General features: G+C 42.4%; 1 protein-coding gene across 2 annotated transcripts in view; it reads left to right on the top strand.

Annotated features, from left to right (window-relative positions):
- GLI2 (GLI family zinc finger 2) overlaps positions 1 to 19,665 on the top strand; it is a 197,000-nt gene that overhangs the window by 37,568 nt on the left and 139,767 nt on the right. For both annotated transcript variants that reach the window (XM_061370108.1, XM_061370107.1), the window contains exon 2: positions 14,733 to 14,895. In XM_061370108.1, the coding sequence (XP_061226092.1) occupies positions 14,763 to 14,895 (133 nt within the window). In that variant the 5' untranslated portion in view covers positions 14,733 to 14,762. The remainder of the gene's footprint in view (positions 1 to 14,732; positions 14,896 to 19,665) is intronic.

Genomic DNA, 19,665 nt, shown 5'->3' with positions numbered 1-19,665 from the left:
GCACCTGATGAGACAAGAATCATTTCTTCCTCTAACAAATACACCTCTTTCTCTGTGTGTTTTCCCTGGAGTTATTTACGCATGATGCTCTTTGCTTTGAGGTCTCACATGCACTGTAATTTGCATGTGATGCTGGAGTTACTGACGATTTGTTCCTTTGATTGCTGATTCTCACGATACTGAAATATGCCTTTGGCTGCCAGTGCAGTTGTGTACCTCTAGGGGCTGTAGACTGAAAGGCCACAGGTCTGGTAAAGCTGGAAGATTTCTCCAAGACACATGGTATGAGTGGTCATGTCCAGGTCCCAGCCAAAAGACAGGGCAGAAGCCACGTGGCTTTGTGTCTGTTTTGTGTCATTGCACTGCCAGCAAATGGGAAGGCTTTAAACATTAATGAATGTTCACAGCTAACAGTCCTCTGCTCTAAAAGTCTCGGTGGGCTGCAGTGATGAACAGCCAACCCTGTGTGTGCTTCAGGTCCATTTCTGTGAAGGCATTTGGCTGGATATATTCACATAAACAAAGAGCCACTCTTTGGTTACAGGAGTGCTAAGGGAAGACAGCTGATGTTTTCTTAGTATGCCATGAATGATTTGCGGATGGACAACAATTTCTTGTTTTCAAAAGATACCGTTTCTGTAGCTGATTTTCTAATAAACTTTTTATAAATAAATCTATGAAAACCTGAGTTTGAAGTGGAGATACTGGTTCCAGAATAGAAAGTGTGTTGAGCTGTCTCACATGTAACATATGAAAGGCTGGGAAGAGCACAAGGAGACAAAGTGGCACCAAATGGTGGGTAGCTGTGGACATGGCTTAAAGACGAGAAGTTGTGTGGACATCTATAGCTGGTGACATGTCCCCCAGGCCTGGGCTTGCAGTTCTGTGACAGTTTGAGCTTAAATGGATGACTGTAAAGATGGAAGGTAACATATGTTTTGAATTTTTTCAGTAGAGGGAAACCTAACTTGCTTCTCAGTCAAGTTCTAGGTTGTGACAGCAATTAGGATGAAAACTTAAACAGGTGTTTCAGTATTTCTGGCATATAATTTTGAATGCTGAGGTGCCCTGACACTGTTATGCAGAGAGCAAGGGAATATAAGAAATATGCTCTTTCTTTTAATAAAGGACAAGTGTATTATGATAAATGAGTTATGATAAATGAGTTACATAATTTCCTTACTAAAGTAAAAATATGACTAACTGAAGAACCCTTATTTCTCTTAAAATCAGAACAGCGAATCGTAACGATATGTTCACTGGGTCCTTATTTTCCAACGGGATCTGCTTCTCATCCTGGAGACCTGTAGTAGAGTAGAAGTCAGTAGTTTCACTGGTGAAAACAAGCTGTGAATGAGACTGGGAGTGGACAGCTATCTCTGATCTGTATGATTCTATGACCAAACTGACTCGAAGAATGTATATTTAGGCCCTGACTGAAGAAAGTGCATATGCATTTGCTGAAGTCTCCCTGAAGCCAATGAGATTGAAAGCACAGTGTGGTAGGCTTTGATGGGCTTTGAAAGAGGAGACAATGGGTGAGGCAAAACAAAAGAGCATGCCATCAAAGGATGTAAAGGAAAGTGACAGGAATAAAGTGACAAGCTAGGAAAATGGCTCATTGCTCTCACATTCTGAATGGCTGTGAAACCAGCTTTGTACCCATTAGAGCCAATGTAAAGGAACTTGTCCTAAATGAAAATGAGTTGCTTAGAGGCTGGTGTTCTATGTACAGATGCATAGGTGAGTGGCAGGAAGCTCAAGGAAGCACCAGACTCTCAGACATTGTGCAGAATGAAGAAGCAGGAGTCAGAGGTGGCCTAGAGGCAAAAAGTGAGGTTGGAGAAAGCTGAGGACCATCCCAGATTTCAGACCTGAGTAACAAACAAGATGCTATCCACCTCTAAATTTGGCATCATTTGCCGCCTTCTAATCACAGCCAGACAGATGTGCAAAGTTATTTGAGAGGCGTACTGAGATTTCTATGTCATTGGAAGGAATCAGGTATGAACTAAGGTGATCTGCAACTAAAATGTACGGAAGATTTAGTGGAGAGAAGTCCCAGAGGTAACTAGGTATGGAAGACTGGATACAACTTAGCTGTGAATGAGGAGGAAGGTGGAATGAGATTACAGGCAAAACCAAAATGTTGTTTTTTAGAGAGAGGCAGACCAAAGCAGACTGGGTTTGTGAGAAAAAGCTGAAAGAAGAGAAAAAGGGCAAGGAAAGCAAGAAAGTGGCTGTGGCATGGTTTAGAAGATGGTTGTGGAGGAGTGAGGTGATTAGAGGAGAAGAGCAGATGAAACGTTAGAGAGAGGGAGTTGTAGATGGGAGGTAAAAGACTTTGTTTTGACTGTTTTCTCTAGAACTCATCAAGCTTGTCTGCAGAAAAAAAAAATACCGAGATAGAATATAATTATCATATGCATTAATATACAACCAAAGTAATATACAATAACTACAAGGTAAATAACTGTTACAGTTTTAAAAGAAGGGAAATTCAGGCTGGATGTGAGGAAAAAACACTGGCACAGGTTTCTCAGAGAAGTGGTTGATGTGCTATCCTCGAAGCCATTCAAGGCCAGGCTTTATGTGGTTCTGGGCAACCTGATCTAGTTCCACATGTTCCTGCTATTTGCAGGGGTTTGGACTAGATGACCTTTGAAGATCCTTTCCAATCCAAAATATTCTATGATTCTATTACAAGCAGTACTAAAAAGCTGTGTCTATACACACATGCTCATATAAAAGGTCTCTGCCCTGAAGAATTTATATTAATCCATTGCATTAGATAGTATCAAAGAACAAAATCAGACAAGAAGGAGGTATCTACAGGGTCTTCTCAGGCTAGCTTTAATGATTTGAGACTTACCTAGTGAAATAGTAGAAAACATCTTGTGCGTGTTGTCTAGTAGCTGGATCAGTAACTGCCCCAACATCTGGTATAGCCTTTGAACAGTTCTGGGGGCTCAAGAAGAGTGAACGCAGTTTGCAGTGCTCAGTCCCTACCTTGGTTACCACCAAATGCAGTTCTTTTGCTTCACTTGTTTCAACTGCGCAATTGCATAGGCACAGCGTGGTTCCTGAACCATTCCTCTGAGCCATAGCAACCTGCTGACATTTGCTGAAAGTTTACTGCTAGCTTGGGTTTGTTCCAGTAAGTTTTGTTGACATGAGATGTGCTGGCATGACAGCCCAGCTTGTTCTGTAAGTGAAACAGTTACTGCAAGGCAGTGAAGGATTGGCTTCTTCAGATTTCCAGTCTTCTGTAGGCTGCTCTCCACACTGCTGGGGTAGGGAGAAGGGCGGTTTTCCCCTAGCTTTTACAAGAAGAGAATGAAATAAATCAGTGTTATTTCTTTCTTTTTTTGATGCTGGCAGCTACATGCCAGACCAAGAAACCAAGTCAGTTCTTACAGGTTACCAAGCAAAAATTGCATGATGCTCTGTTGGTGAATGGTTTTATATCTGTCTCAGTCATCAGAATACTTGTAGCATAGTAGACATAACTACATAATAAAGGAATGCATACTCGGCAACATTGCCATTGGCAGGACATAAACACGTTAGAGTTTATCAGTATTCTGGAAGATGTTTATTACTTGAGTCTTACTAAATCGTTATCATAAAAGAAAAAAATAGAGAAGTTGGAAGGCAGAAGTTAGTTTCACTTATCAGAAGACACACATATGGTAAGATTCAGTCATTATAAATGCAGATGTTTTGATCTATGAAGGTATGGCAAATTGTTTATAACATACCGATTTATAAGTGCATGCAATCACAGAGGGTGAAGGTGCTGATCTAGTCTAACTTTCCGTATAACACCATCAGAGGACTTTCCCGTACTTAAATCCATCCACATCCAGTGACAGGTCTTAAACTGTAGCATTCTTCAGGAAAAATATCTGAACAGAATGTCTGCTCTGCAGTGCTAGAGAATCTGACACCAGCCTGAATCCAGTGCTGCTTTTTGTTGAAACTGGGAGCCTTGTTTCTAATTTTAATTTCTCTAGTTTAACTTCTTAATTTCTCTAGTTTAACTTCTAACTCTTAGTCTTTGCAGTTGATATTAGGCAACTGTAATTGGTTTAGCTGTAGATTCTTGTAATGTCTCTTACCTCTGGGTCAAAAAGCATCTGTTACCATATTTTTGCTAATTGTATAAATGCATTAATATTAGTGATCAAGTCATCCTGCAAGCACGTCTCCTTTGAGCTCTCTTTCATTTTTCTCATGGATAACACTAGAGTTTTTGCAATGTTGCTCATTCTGCTTGGATTGTGACCACTGGAGCTGTGTGTGAGTGTTCCCCTAAGTCAATTCAGGGTTAGGAGAGGCATTGTAACCTCCCAAATTCTGTGTGGACAAGGACATTTTCTTGAGTTGCTGAGGTTCTGGCAACCTCTACAGAACTTATCAGCCACTGTTTGCCCACCATAAACTTTAGGTTGTCTCCAGTGTTTTTCAAAACACAGTCTTCATTTTAATCGGTTGTTTCCCAGATGTGTGGCCTTGTATGAGATTGTTTTAAAATATATCATCTTTGTATCTAGCCTCGGGATGGAGAGCATGTCAATGATGCAAAGCAGTCATCTTTATTTACCATGTCTGCAGTCATTTGTTACTGACAAACTTCATAACTCTGTATTTGTTTCCAGTCACTGATACGTAAAGTGATTGTAGCTCTCCAATAATATGAATATTCCCACCCAATTCAGTAATACCAGTCAGGACTAATTTGTGTATTAAATGAGCTATTCCACTTCTTGTTTATTACTCAGGTTTGTGGTGTCAGAGTCTACACAATTAAGGAATCTTTTCTCTTTGAGTCCCTTGGTACCTTGATTAATTTTAATCTTGACATCTTGATTTCTGGCTAAATGAGTGCTCATTTTCACCCTTGTCTTTTGTCATTAGCTTAATACCCTCCTGAATACTTTAGCCTGTCTCCTGAAAGACTTATTCCCTTCCATGAAATGACAGTCAGCTCCATTGTACAGTCTCTCTTCTCTGTAGAAGTTGGACCTACACTGCTGAGAACTGAGGGGACCTGCCTTTCACTGCTTACTTAACTGTTAATGCTTGGAATCTTATATAGCCATAACCCTGTAACTTGAGTTACAGCTCCCAGAAGTGAGCACTGTTCAGAGTAATAATTTTGTTATCCCTCATATAAAGTTCCTTGCAAGGACTCTTGGTCTTGAATCTTCACCGGTGTGCTTGTGTCCTTGCAGACTAGGCTGCACCAAAGTTCGTGGGTATGTCCCATCTACTGTCAGATACTTCAAAAGTTTTGGACTTTGCACATGCTCTGTTACTTGTGAGCATGAGGCTGGACTCAGTGACTCCATAGGCCCCTTCCAACCCCAAATACTTTATGATCCTCTTAAAAACTTTTCTCCCATTCCCATCTGGATGAATTTTTCTCCATTCTCCCATTTATGAACTGTCAACCATTTTATGTGGTCTGTATCCTGCCTTTAGCTGGCAACTATAGTCTTACAAAGACAATATGTGCTTCTACCCAGTGTGGAATAGCAGCTTGTGTGGTGTATGTGTTCAGCAGAGGAACACGAGCCAATTGAAGTGTTGCTTTTTTGTTTTTAATTACATTCTTGTTTTCTTCCCAGGCTTCTCTCCTACATACTTACACGTGTGCCTCTGGAGGGAGCATTCAATAGGCTGATGAAGTGAACTGGAATGTTTAAAAATAAACCAGAATCTTGTAATGAAACATGTTCTGAAAGAACCCAGTTGCTATAGGGATTTTTGCAAGGGTGCAGTCCTTCATTTTTCGTTGCTTAAAATAAAGGTTTTCCTTCCTGGAGCCAGACGAGGGTTTTCTTATCCAAGCTTTGGAGCCTGTTCAATGTCATCTGGGTGGACTAGTCACTACAAGACAATATTACTCATCCCACCCCTACATAAAGCAAACCCATTAAACTTCACTGCATGTGGTTTGTGTTTGAGGTTTCATTCATGAGAGTTGAAAGTGCCCAAACTATTACTGCACGGAAGTGAAGCCCTGAGAAGATTCTCCTTCAGTCACCACCAGTCAACAAAACATTCACTTCCACCTTTTCTAAAGCTCCCTCAAATCTGATTTCAAGGCAGCTCTTTTCCTCTTAGCCAGATCTCCTGCACTGACCCTCACCCACTCCGTGGAACTTGCATGAACATCTCTGTTCATAGTCAGTTTCTGTTCCACTCACAGTATGTGCAATTTACTTTCTTTGTATCTTTAACTCATAAGGCTGCTGAAAAGTCAATAGGTTAATTATTACTGATTTAGAATTAGAGTGTAATTTTGTTGTAAACAGTTTAAATGCTGGTCCTCCACCCTGGTCTTAATACAGTCTGTGTTTAGCTGTTACCCACCCTGGCATATCTGCCAAGCATCACAGATGTTTTATCTGACATGTTAGTTATTAACAGTTTTTGCTCTTGTTGGAGCATGAAGACTTGATGAAGGGGTTTTTTTAGTTTCTTCATCTTATTATTTTTTTCCATTTTTTTTTCCTATTCCAGCATGCAAAGTTTTCCTAAAATGAAAACAATATTTTTTTTCATTAGATACATGTGCACACATATAGGTAATATTTCTTTTGTTTTGTTTAGGTTTTTTTTTGTGGGTTTTGTTTTGTTTTGCTGTTTTTTTAAACCAAAATAACAAACAAACAAAACCCCCAGAAAATTCTGCAATAGGAAATGGAAAACTTCTTTGAATTTACATCAAAAAAAAACAACTTAGACAACTTTCTTGCCAAAGTTCTCTCACCCTTACAACAAAACCAAACAAATAAACAAAACCCAAGTGAAGATTCACGGACCAGTTATAATAGTGATGCATCACTTTTGAGCAATTTTGTTTTACCTGGTAGTATCCTTCCATATTTTTACAGTATGCTAACACAGAGTCTGAATGCAGGAGTGTCCTGATTATCTTCTTTGACAGTTTTTTGCCTGTCAGAATTCGCACAGTAAAAATTTTCTCATGATAAGACATGTAGGATTTGGCTTTGTAAAAGTACAAGCATGACTTTGTTTTCTTCTTCCACCACAAAAGGCTCTTCCCTCCAGTCCTCACTCCTTCATCTTCTCGGTTCTTCCAAAGTATGACACAAAGATAAATTCTGAGAGAGAGGAAGAAAAGTCATGTACGCCAGCCGGCATGCCTCAGCATGGACCAGTGCCGAATCTGTGTCTGGCTTTGAGATTTTATGTCTGCTTGTATGTTTTGATGATGTATTGTAATTATATATAACCCAGCATCTGAAAGACAATTTCTGTTCAGGGCTCTAAGGTTGGCAACTTGAAAATATACATGAAGTGGAGAAATAATTCATATTAATCTAATATTTATAAATTTGCTGTATTTGTAAGGAAGCAACATAAAAGTGACATTAGTTTTCATGAAAAATGCAAACAGAAGGCTAAACCCAAAGAAGGGGTGAAATCTCAGTTCCTTTATTCAATATTATCCTTTTTCCAGTAAGCACAGCTCAGAAATTAGACAACTTTTTAGAAAGGGAAACACCAGTTATGTTTCAATTCAGTGGACTCAGTGTTGTCATCTGGTGCCGTGGTATGTCCTCGGATAGCCTGGCCTCTGATTGACATTCCTGAAGAGCGCATGTCTCCTGTAAGTCCTGTGCCACATCTGTCAGTCCTGCCCAGGATGAGGGGCTCCAGGGTGCTGGGTATCCCTGTGCAGACACTGGCATTATACTCTTCACTGTCCAGGGCCCATTAGTGTCTGGTCCCTGCTGGAAGGTCTCAAAGGAGCATCCAGCTGGTGAATGCTAGCTCTGGAGGAGGTAGCTGAATACTTCAAGATCGTACATATGGTGATGATTTCTGATCACCACCACCACTAACCCCACTGGCCTTGTCTGATTTAAGTGGGAAGCCATGGCAGTCAGTGTCAATGTGAAGCAGGATGCCACTTTTGACCCTTTCTGAGATGTACCTTTCATATGCCTTGCACCACATGAAGCAGTGGATTGTATCTTTGTCTTGGGTAGTCCAGCTACAAAGAGGGACAGAAGACACTGGAGGGCTTCATTACTTAGAGCTGTTTCCTTGTTATATTTTTTCCATCAGAGACCCTTGCATCTCTCCATTTTGCTTCCCTGCAAGTTACTGGAATGTTTTCCGTCTTGCTTGTCCCTGTGCCATGCCTCCTTGCCCTGTGTCTTCCATGCTGGATGTCATACTGTGCCTTCCCCTGCCCCAGCGGGACTATGTATCTCCATCTTCCCTGGTACCAGGTCTGTCTCCAGCTTCCTTCCTCCTTCTCATGCTACTCTTTTCTCTCTCTACAGGATTTGTCATTGCCTGCCTGCCTTGTGCTTGTACTTCCATTCACTCATATTCTTTGGTGAGGTCTTACCTACAGCAATCTGTTAGGTCATCTCTCTTTCCCCTTATTTCTTCTTGCTCTTCCAGGCTCTTTTCCATCTTCAGGAACACCTTGCTTTTTCCACATCCAGCAAATGACCCTTGCAAACAATCCTCCTTCCCTCATGCCTCCTACCCATCATGCATTTTTCCATACTTTGCCTCCATCCTTTGCCTCCCTGGGCTTAGTTGTTCCCATTGGTGCCTGGAATATCCCTGGGTCTTCTGGAGCTGGCTGGAGGTGATGTTCTGAAGTTACCACATTACAAAGAAATGCTGCCAAGCACCAGGCAGTCCTGGGTGCACTTTGACCCCTCACAGTCAGGCAAGAGTGACTTCTTCCTAGTGCTTTTGGTTTGCCATTGCCATATGGAAATGGCAGATGGTGTTGATCAGGAAGTTAATCTAGAAGCGTATCCGTTTCATGCCGTATGTGAAAGATTTGTTCATTAACGTAGAACTCTAATTTAAAGCCAATTAACAGAGTGATTTGAAGAGACTTGTTGTTTTTGAAGTTCAAAAGAGATGCTAAGTCTCTGATTTCAGCCTTTGTACATTCCAGAACCTGTATAACTATTGCAGTGTTGCCAACTATCCTGGAGGTTTTTTTCTCTGGTTTTTTTTTTTTTTCTTTCCCCTTTTCTTTTTTCTGCCTCTTCATTTTTTTTAAGTGATGCAACTTTTGCCATGGGCTGGAACTGTTTGGTGAAGCCGTTTGAACACTCAGTTTTCTTAGTAGTTTTAGGCCTATATTTGAGGGGTGGGTGAGCAGAACTTGTGTGCCTTTCTATCCTCTTTGCTGAAAGCCAGCATAGCTCCCTCCTTCCTCCCTTCAGCAGCCCCAGTACTGATCTTCTCTAAGCAGGAGTTGGGGGAGGAGGTAGAAAAACAGAAGAAGCCCTAAGCAGCTCTAACACCGCTTCTGTCAGTGTAGAGCTGTCTCTGCTTCCTTTCCTCCCTTCCCATAAGGTCTCCCACAAGCTGGTTGGGACCCACTGCAGCACTTTCTAAGCTTGGAGGGGGCAGAAAGGGCCTCTAGACAGACAGCTACTGCTCTACACACACATGCCCCAACATACAGCTCTAATTTCCACATGTAATCAACTCGATAGGACTGGCCCAAGGAGACCATTCCTAAGCAATGTCAAGATGGGAAATGTGGTGTCAGGAGGACCCTCAAAGTGGCTAGTTCTGAATTCATATTTATGCTGCTTTTAGCTGAGGTTGATAGTTGATAAGCACTTTCTTCCATAAGATCTTTCACTAACAGCACGTTTGTATAGCCCCAACAGTTAGTAGCGGCATGTGTACAGAAATAACTTTTTTTAGTAATTTGAAGCTATTGCTGATATAAAAGAAAATAGAGGGGTCAAGTTGTGCCGTGGTATAGAGCCTGTGACTTCACTGGGTTAACTGCTGCTACTTCCGTGTAATTGAGAACATAATTTGGCTCAAACCCTGGGAGACTGAATAGGATCACAGCAGCCGCTGTATTAAGCCGATGTTCAAAACAGTTGGCTCACACTGAATTTCACAAGCAGATCATGTATTCAGAAGACTTTAGCCATATGACACAGTCCACTGCAAAAGAGGAGATGGTGGGAGTATCTCTTTGTTTATCTTAACTAGAACAACACATCATGAAAGGTATTGAATGTGGTATTGTACCTATGAGGAGGGTGATGTGGCAGAACAGATAAAGTATCTCCCTGGTGGTTGTATGAGGACAAACCGGGTGAGAGCTGTGCAGAGGCTACCACCAGTTACCCCAGCTCCTATCCATGCCAGGAGCCAGCAGCAGTGAGGCTTCATCCTGGCTGTGCTGCAGTGAAGGTGGTGCTGCTGTCAGCAGCAAACACACATCTGTTGTGTCCTCTTGGGGGTGATGGCACCTCACTGTACATGAGGAAGTCAGGTGGAGATGGACTTAAAATGAAGAAGAGGATAGACATTGGTCTGAGAAAGCCTGAAATATTCACAAAAGCAGAATGGCTGCTGGAAGCCCCCTCTGGAAAACACTTCCTCTTGCCCTGCGGGGCTTCTGGGCATGAAGGTGGCATTCAACAACTGTGATGGCTTCTGGAGGATTGGACCCACGTCACAACATCACTGGTGGCACCTACCCTCTGCCAGAGAGGCTTGCTCCATCACTGCTACTTAGTCTTTGAGGAAAGGTGGCCAGAATTAGTGATCTGTGTTTCACAGAAAACACAGTTTTCTGCTCTAAGGGAAGAGAAGGGGGTTTCCTGATGAAAGAAAAATCCTGAAGAAGGAAATAATGTCTTTTCAAGAGAAGGGCATGCAGGGGCTATGGATAATGAGCATCTGTTTGTTCCCAAGTTTGCTAGCAGTTCTGCTCTGGCCGATGCCCTCCAAAGGAGACAGGTATTTTGGGACAGCATTTTCAACCATTCCTTGAGCACTTAGCAGGAGGGATTGTTTTATTAGGAAAGTTTATGGCTTCTTGTTTTTCCTCAAAGGCAAATGTGACTTTGTTGTTTTTAATTCTGTTGGGATTTCTCCCTTTGAATATACAACACAGCTGTTAAAATAGCTGGGGGTGTCTAGGGCAAATCATATAGCACTTTCCTTGTTCAGATCTCAGATGGCTGCCTTTATAGTGTCACTGCAGAATTATATTACAGGGCATATGAATAGTGCTGGTATTAGTGTCAAAATCAATTACCCAACCCTTCTCCTGCAGAGAAAGCTACAAACCTTAGGAACAATCTGAGTAATCCATTCTGGGTTTCTAATTCTGAGTAATGACGGAGGGCAGACTTGTGCTTGAATAAGTGCACAGGGTCTTTCTCTGTATAGTCACTCCTAAATGCATGCTCTTTACAGGAAAAAGCAGGCTCCCTGTGAAACCCTTTTTCATGCCAAATGGCTCGTTGCTAAGATTAATCTGTCATTGAATTTATAAATTCTGTGTGGCACAGAGCAGCGGAAAAGTTTAGCATTGAACAGAAAGCAAACTATGTATTGCTTAAAAAATGAACGTTGTGCTCCTGGATGGTGTGGATTGACTGCCTCCATCAATATATCTTCTTATACTGGTAATAAAACCACTTCCATAGCCTTGTGCCTTCAAGGATCTCAAAGCACTTTGCAAATAGGGCAAAGTACTATTTCCTATTTTATGGATGTGGAAACTGGCTGCGAGAGAGGTTAAGCTTTTTGCCCAGGGACAGAGGAGACTGTAACAGAGCCAAGATGAGAACTTAAATCTCCAAAGCTCCAGCTCTGTGTCCTGGTCGTCCACAGCACCAAAGCACAGTGCTGGAGTCTGCGCTCAGCTGACTCTGAGCCATTGTCCATTAAACCTCAGGAGGTGGGGTATGAATCAGCGTTGGTGTTCCTTTGCTCCCTGGTCTCTGTCCCAGTCTGTGGACAGAGATGCTGAGCAGGGCAGGATCTGGCCTGAGTGGATGCTTGTGTCCTGGCTGGTCAGCTGTGGAAGGAGAATAACTTCCAACTGTCACTGAGTTGGGGAAGAGCCTGGAGCCTCGCATCCAGCCTGCTCTGCCCCAAGCACCTTTATAAAGCAAAAATAATTATAGACTTATTACCTAAATCCTGTGAGATTACAGTAGTTGCATTTGGGTTTGGTTGGGTTTTTTTTTTCATAATCCAGTATTTGAGAAGGATTTATTTGTTTAATGCAACCATTTATTGGACACACTGGATTTTTTATTTTTTTTTTTAATTCATAATTCATCTGAAAATAGAGCTTACAGCTACAGGGGCCAGGTTTTTCTGTTAGGAGTCTGATCTCCTGTTGAATTCCAGTTGGATAAACAACACATCTGAAAACTGGGTCCCTACTGAGGTGTCTGTGGCATGGATTTAGAGACCTCACCTCAGGCACCTCTCTTGAAAAAAGCATTGCTCTAACCTGCTAGTTTCACAGGAGGATAATTTCTACCAGTAGTTTCTTCCTTGCCTTCCCTGGCTGCTGTGCTCTGCAGTCCCTGAGGAAGCCTCCTCAGGCGTAAGGCTGCCCCAAGGGTCAGGGTAACCCGGAGGGAGGCGGCTGGGAGGGGTGCGAGGGCAATCGTCTGGTTTCAAACAAAAGTGCAAAGCCTTGAAAGGAGGAACTAAGAAGAAACAGGTGGGGGGCTGGTAATATAGCCTCTGAAGTTTATTTGCTTAACGAACAGAAGCCCAGGCTGTCAGACCTAGGTCAAATACTCCTCCAGCCTGAGTATATTTATTTCATACGTGGTCTGTAACCCAACCTGATTTCTGGATTAAAATGCTGTAAAGCCCTGGCCCTCAGGAACTCATCCTGTGTTTGCCATCAGTCCCAGAATGCCAGGGCAGGACCTTGAGGGGCCATCTCAGTATTTGCTGGAGTCCTGTGTTATAAGTAAAGCCTGTAATTGTGGGTCCTGTAATTTCCAATGCAGGCTTCACTGGTCACAGCTGCAGATAGTGGCTGAAGATCCATCAGTTAGTTGTCCCATTAATATAGGCAGTACTTGAGGGCTTCTGGTATAAGCTGCTTGGTGAGCCACCATTCTGCTGGAGCCCAGGTAGCTGTGACAGTGCTGGAGGACCACATCCACCACATGCCAAGCCCCTCTGGGATGCTAGCAAGAGTGGCTTCATGTTTATAGGGAAGTTTTAATGTATCTCAGAGGAGGAAGTTGTTTAGGACAGCCTGTCTTGAACAGGGGTGCAATGTAGAGGGTCTCCAGTGGTGGGTGTGAGGAGTCTGGGAGCATGGGACTACACTGCAGCTGTGCTGAGCCATGGAGCTCATCATGTAGCAGAGGAAAAGGGTCTTCACTTTCGTGCTTGTGTGTCCTCAAGTTACAGCACAAAACCTATCTGAAAACCAACAAAATAGTCAGGAGATGACAACACAATCCCAAAATGAAGTGCCTACACCAGGTTCAGTAACAACTAAAGTAAAAGCTACAGTTCACACATGTGAGTTCCTGAAATCCTTACATGCTTTAAATTGTTTAGGAGAGTTAACTTTTTAATCCAAGATGTTCAGGAGTCATTTAATCCTTCAGAGTGAAGGAAGGGAAGTTTGAGCTGGTATAATGGCGATAAAACTACCCACAGGCAGAAAAGTTTTATGGTTTCCCAGACATTTTCTGGCTAATCCCATTAATTCCAGTAAGGTAAACAGATAGTGTGCTCCAGGGTATCTCAGGAGCTGAAAAATTTGCATCTGAAAATTTGCATGTGAAAAAATCTCAGATCTGCATTAAAATTGGAAAGGAAAGGAGGAATTAGCAGTGGGTTTTCCCAAGACCAGCCAGTGGTTGGTAGTGCCAGGTTAACTGTGTGGGTTCTGTGAAATCAGGAGTCCTGGAAACATTTGAAATAAAACAAGTTAAAATGGAGAACAAAAGTATTTTCTGTCAGAAATGAAGCATGCCTCCTCATTTAAGAGAAGCCCCATTTTTATGTTATATTTGGGAAGCCCGTATGTTTGCTTTTGGGAGACCAGTTGAGTCATGCAGAACAAATTATCAGGCTGACAAAAAGTTCAGGAGCTGTTATTTTTCATGGACATAAATTGAAATAACCAGCTTATTTCTTCTTTGGTATCTACTTGGTTTGTGGAGTTTTCACTGTCACTTAATTCACCATATGTAAAAGGGGTAAAGCTGTAGCTTGTTTTCAGATGTGACTGGTCGGATAGAGCTTGCTTGAGAGACACAGAAATGGATTGATGTTAGTCCTCACCAGTGAGAGCTAGATGGGCTCTGGTGCGGATTATCTGTAGGCACTTTTGAAATGTTCTGGTCAGGGCACTGTTTCAGAACCAGCACCAACTGGGGGAGAGGAAAAAAAATATCTTAAAAGTATCTTTTTATTATAATTATTTATTATTTTATTATTATTTTTATTTATTTATTATTATTAATATCTTTTTATTGGAAGGTTTTAGCTGACTCAGTTTTTTGTGTATGATGGGCTAGGTCACGTATAGGATTGACAAATTGGTTTTATACACACTAAATTTTTGTGTCTCACTTGTTTAATCCTGGAATACCCTTTGGACCTAGAAGCTTTATTATGTAGCCCAAGTTTAAGTGGAGAAAACATGTATTTTGGTCCTGATCCTTTTAGGTCTTCAATTTCCTGAAGCCAGTGGATGTCAGAATATCCATCCCTTTGCAGGGCTATGCCTTTTTTGTCTGTGGCTGCTGTACTGGCTGTGCCTCTGGAGTTAGAATCCCAGGAAATCTTTGCTACTCGCCATTTACTTCTGAGCTCTGCCAAGCTATCAGCTTTCTCATGGAGCTGAATTTGCCTGTTTTGTGAATAGTGACCAGAATCTGGTTTTCTTTTATGTCCTGTAGGGTTGCTGAGCTGGAAGATGCACGTCTAAGATGGAAACTTCTGCTTCAACGGCTGCTGGGAAAAAAGAAGGGAAAGGTGCAGTTCTGGAGGGGAATGGCTTTACGGAGACAGGGAAGAAACCCCCTCCTTTAGCAGCTACAGGAGCAGCAGTGGCACAAGGAGGTACTTTATGTTTTCCACAGTTTGAAAGCAGCAGGGGTGTTTTTCATTAGACTGTAAGAATTTAATAAGTCCTGTGGCATCTCTCCTCCCGTGAACACGCTGAGTTTATTGGGGTTCTTGGCCATTGGAGGTCACAGGAGCAGGAAGCTGTGTCACCCCGTGGCATCCAAACGTCACTGCACTGTGATGAGTCACCACCACTCCCAGTGAACTGGGCTGGAGCAAGAGAGGATGGGTGGTGAGTGGTGGCTGTTGGAGAGTTGAGGCATGCTATCATTGCTTGCCACTAGCTAGCCAGCGCTGTATGGTGTTGGCAGCATAGCGCCTGCCACTCCTCCGTGGAATCTGGCTGGAGCCAGAGTGCCCCCTGATATTGTGGTCAGGGAGGGACGTTGTGTGCTAGCTATGATCCTGCTAACAAGCTAAACATGCTGCACCATCTTCAGTCATTCCTGCTGGGATTTTATGGTTAGGGATTTTTGGGATTGTCTGGCCCCAGTACAAGAAGGTTCACAAAGAAACCCCCCTACCTGCACCATTCCTGTTAATGTCAGAAATAGCTCAGTTCCTTATTTCTGTCAGTGTTTTTGGCAAGATTTTGGTCCTGCTGGTGTTGAAGTAAATTGAGAAGCTCTCTTGGACACCCATGAAGCATAGGGTTGGTTTTGCTGGGTGTAGCATTGGGAGGAGAGAGGAGTGGGGCAATGTGCAGGTCTGCTTGTTGCTCCTGTCTCCTTTCACTGGCTATGCCAGGCAAAATACAACCCCAGAAAACACATCCCTCTCTCGCATACATGAACTGGTGGAGCTCCAAATTGGTGTCAGGGCACTTCATGTTGGCGCCAGGTGTGGGCAAAGCTATGCCCATCAGGGAGGCACCATGGTGCCCTTGCTGGGGGCTGGGACTGGGTGTTTTTTTCTGGACATAAGGGTGTAAGGAGACAAACTTAGAAGGGGACACACCAGCTCAGATGTGGCAAGAAACATCTGAGCTGCGTGAACTTTGCAGGCAGGTTTTTGTCCCCTCTTAAAAATATACATTATTGCTAGCCAGAGTCTACCACAAAATGAACTCTTCCCCTTCCCTTCCTTCACCGCACAGTGGTTTTTCATCACCCCAGGAGAGCAGCATGACCCCTCTGCAGGCTCCTCTGTTTCTTACATAGCTCGGCTGAAGAGTTTGTGTTTTCTGTTGGCTGAGTTTTGAAGATAGTTCCCAGTCCAAATCGCTTAAATCTGCTTTATCTATTCTTCCTTTTCATCACCTTTGTTACTCACTTTTTGTTTCCACGTTGACCGAGGAGGATTCAGATGTGTGAAATAAGGTAGCAGGCGTCTAGATTATAATCTACCAGATTAGTTCACGTGTTTGATAAACTTTGTTAGCTTTTGTTAGCCAAAAGAAAGTTTTTCTTAAGAATAATTAGAAAATCTTTTACACAGAGTTGTTTGGAGGGAAAAACAATCTCATCCTGCTGAATGGGTCTGAGCCACTTTCCTTGTGAGCACTATGTGAAGTGGCAGAAAGGAAAGCTTGCTGGGTGGCAGAAATAGGGGAAAGGCAGAGACAGCGACATGCAGATGTTTCAGTCCCCCAGCAGATTTTGATTGCTGTTGAAGCAGCACAGGCTGTAGGAGCCACTGAGGCAGCATCTCAGTGACTGGCAGATCCAAAGGACTGAATGGTGTCAATGAAGTCCAAGGATATGCTAGAACTCAGAACCCACATACATGCTGTTATGGGTAAATACATTCTCCCCACTTGCCTTGGGAATGCATCTGCTGAGGAAGCAGTCACTGCATTTCCAGAGATGTGATGGAAATGAGGATGCACCCAAGGTGGAGTCCACTGGCCCATCTGGTATCCCCAGAGACTTGTTTGGTTTTTGAGTCCAGTATTGTATGTCCCATTAGCAGTGTGCTGTCACCTTTAAAAAGAATGATTTAAGGGCTCAGTATTTGTCCTTTTATTAAAAGGAAGTACAAAAGTAAGTGGAGGATTGTTTGAAGATGTAAGAGAATTGTGATGAAAACATTGCGTAATGAGATGTAAAGAGTGAAATCTATGTCATGCTGTGGAGAGAAATTTCATAAATGACCTAAAATGGCTAGCAGTGAAGCAGCACGTGAGCAGATGCTGGCTCTAGGACTCTGCAAGTGATGCGCGTGTTCTTGTGGTTCTGAGGGCTTTTCTTTGAATTCTGGCTAGACATAATATATGCTTCTGGAAGGGAGCAGCATGGTGCGTGTGCTTGTAAGTAGAAAAATTAATACAAAGTCATCTTCTAACATTAGTTAACTGTAAGGTGTGATTTAGAAGTTGGTAACAAAAAGGCTGGGTAGCGATGAGACTGTACCTGTGGCGTTTGTGCTAATATGGCATATTTGATTCACTAAACTAGTGTAATTACTCATAACAAATATACATAGTTACGCTCATATTCTTACTGAAGAAAGCAAACGAAGCATGGGGATGGATTACAATGTTCAGTTTGAGTAGAGGAACAGCTTTAAAGGGAGGCCGTCTGAGCTCCCCACCCTGCTTTGGGCCATACGAACAAGTCTTTATTCTCACCCAAGGCAAACTCTTGATTTCATTTGTTGTAAAGGTTTTCGTCTTTGTACTAGCATGTGAGAAAGTGGCAACAAGGCTTAGTTAGTGCTGCAGATCACCAAGCTGCTCTTCAGAGCCAAACAAACGTAATTTGCAACACATTTCTTCTCTTTTATTCTACTGAGTCACACAGATGGAGTGCCAACGTAGCATGTTTCTAAGATCATAAGGTTTTCTTTTTCCTTCATAAGACTGAATAGATTCATAAGGTTTTATTTATAATTAGGGTAATTGAAGCAAGAAAGTGAATAGTAGTTAAATAATTGTGGAATAGCTAGTTTATTATATTATTATTATTTAGACTAAATTATCATAAGTCTCCATTTCTAGTTCCCGTTTTGGATATTTGTGCCAAATGTTTCTAGCCTTGAAGAAGTTAAGTTATGGCTGTAGGAAAAGAGATCGGTGTTGCTGTCAGTGGATAAGAGTCCTTTTTTACTAACAATATGGATCTCACATTTTTAGGCTACCGAAGCTGCCATGTTAGAGATCTTCTCTGATATTTTTTTACAGTAACTCATTGATCAGATGTTCAGAAATTGGCCTCACAGAAATGACATCAGGAAAGTCTCTCCTAATTTTCTATTTTTCCATAAATCATGCCATCTAAGGAATCAAAGCTCGTCTCTTCTGTGTGTATGTGTGTAGGTGTGTAAGTGTGTATGAGATGGAAACTGCTTTTAAGGACAGAATGTAGGAGCACACGTGTATGTGTGACAGAAATGGTAACTGTTTTTAATGACAGTGTGTAAGAGCTATAGACAAGTCAAATCTGCTGAAGAGCCTCTCACTTTTGGTGCCTCCACTTCTGGAAGGGCAATCACATTAACAGTGTTTAGAAAGCCCTTTTGCTGAATGCAGAAGTGCATATTGCTGTGTAGTGTGGGAGACTTTGGAGCAAAGCCCCAAGTGAGTGAGACTGGGTTGTGTCCTCCAGGCTAGCACTGCAACATCCTCCATATCAGCATGCACAAGGAAGCCCAGGCGTGTGGCTGGAAGAGAAATTTAAATGAGCCTCTCTTTCAAAGGCAGAGATACTTAGGAAGATGGGTTTCTCATCTTGTAATAAAAATTAAATACAAATTCTCCTAAATGCTAACTGCCTGACTTTAACAATGCCCAGAATGCACCTTTCCCTCTCCACCCCACCCTCCGCATGACACAAACACCAAGTTTCCTAATTGATGGTGTTTACGTTTGAAACATTTTTCTGATGTCTGGCTCTGTCAAGACTAATTTTAGCATTTCTAAAGCTGGGTAAAAATACAGCCTCATTACTTTGATGTCAGAGCATAGTTTACTATTAGTATATTCTGGGGTTTATCATTTTAGTCATGTTTAACACGGCTGCAGCAGGCATGCACTATTAAATCTGGCTTATTTTACATTCCTGTCCGAGATTATTTATTTGGAACAATTTCCTCTCTATCAAAAGACACGGCTAATGCTGAGTTTTAATGTGTTATTTACACACAAAATAACCTATTTACAACTCAGTATCTGCCGCAGGGAGAATGAATGGGGCAGTGCTCCCTTCATCCTGTTGTATCTGAGTTTAACAATCTGGATTGCTAATAGAACCATTTATCATGGGGTGGTAATTTATTTTATGTTAGCTGCACAGGTCTCCCTGCCTCTGATCTATGGAAATACTTTGTATATAATGAAGTTCAACAAGTCATTTGGTGTAAACATGGGGAAACCAAGCTGCAGAACCAGTGAGACTCTGGCTGCACTTTTTTTTTTCTCCAGGAGGTAACGACTCTCTTCTGATATTAAGGCTTCAGTTGATGAAATACAGCTCTTGCCCTGCCTGTGCTGTAAGGGCAGAGTGTGGGGCTTTTCTGCAGTGGTTCATAGATTGGGATAGAGTTTGGTCACTTGATTTATGGGCTGGTGGGAACGCTCAGTGCTGCAGAAGTAGCACACTCAGCCCTTTCATAGGCAGAGGAGAAGGGCAGGGAGCACCTCCCATCGCTCTCCAGAGGTCTTCTGTAAGCAAACCCCGAGTGGCGTTGGCAGGGAGTCCATGTGCAGTTCAGCTTGTCTTAGTGCTGGATTATGGGAAGACCATGTTAATGAGGAGGAGGAAATGCCAGCATCCCAGCAGAGCTCAGCACACTGAAAAAATATATAGTTTGTGTGGCCTGAGACTC

Source organism: Neopsephotus bourkii, unplaced genomic scaffold (genome assembly GCF_033783945.1).
Source record: "Neopsephotus bourkii isolate Nb327-2 ecotype Australia unplaced genomic scaffold, CSIRO-AGI_Nbou_v1 NB_1526, whole genome shotgun sequence".
NCBI lineage: Eukaryota > Metazoa > Chordata > Aves > Psittaciformes > Psittacidae > Neopsephotus > Neopsephotus bourkii.
Note: the sequence above shows the minus strand (reverse complement) of the source record. Positions and strands in the feature narration are given on the sequence as shown.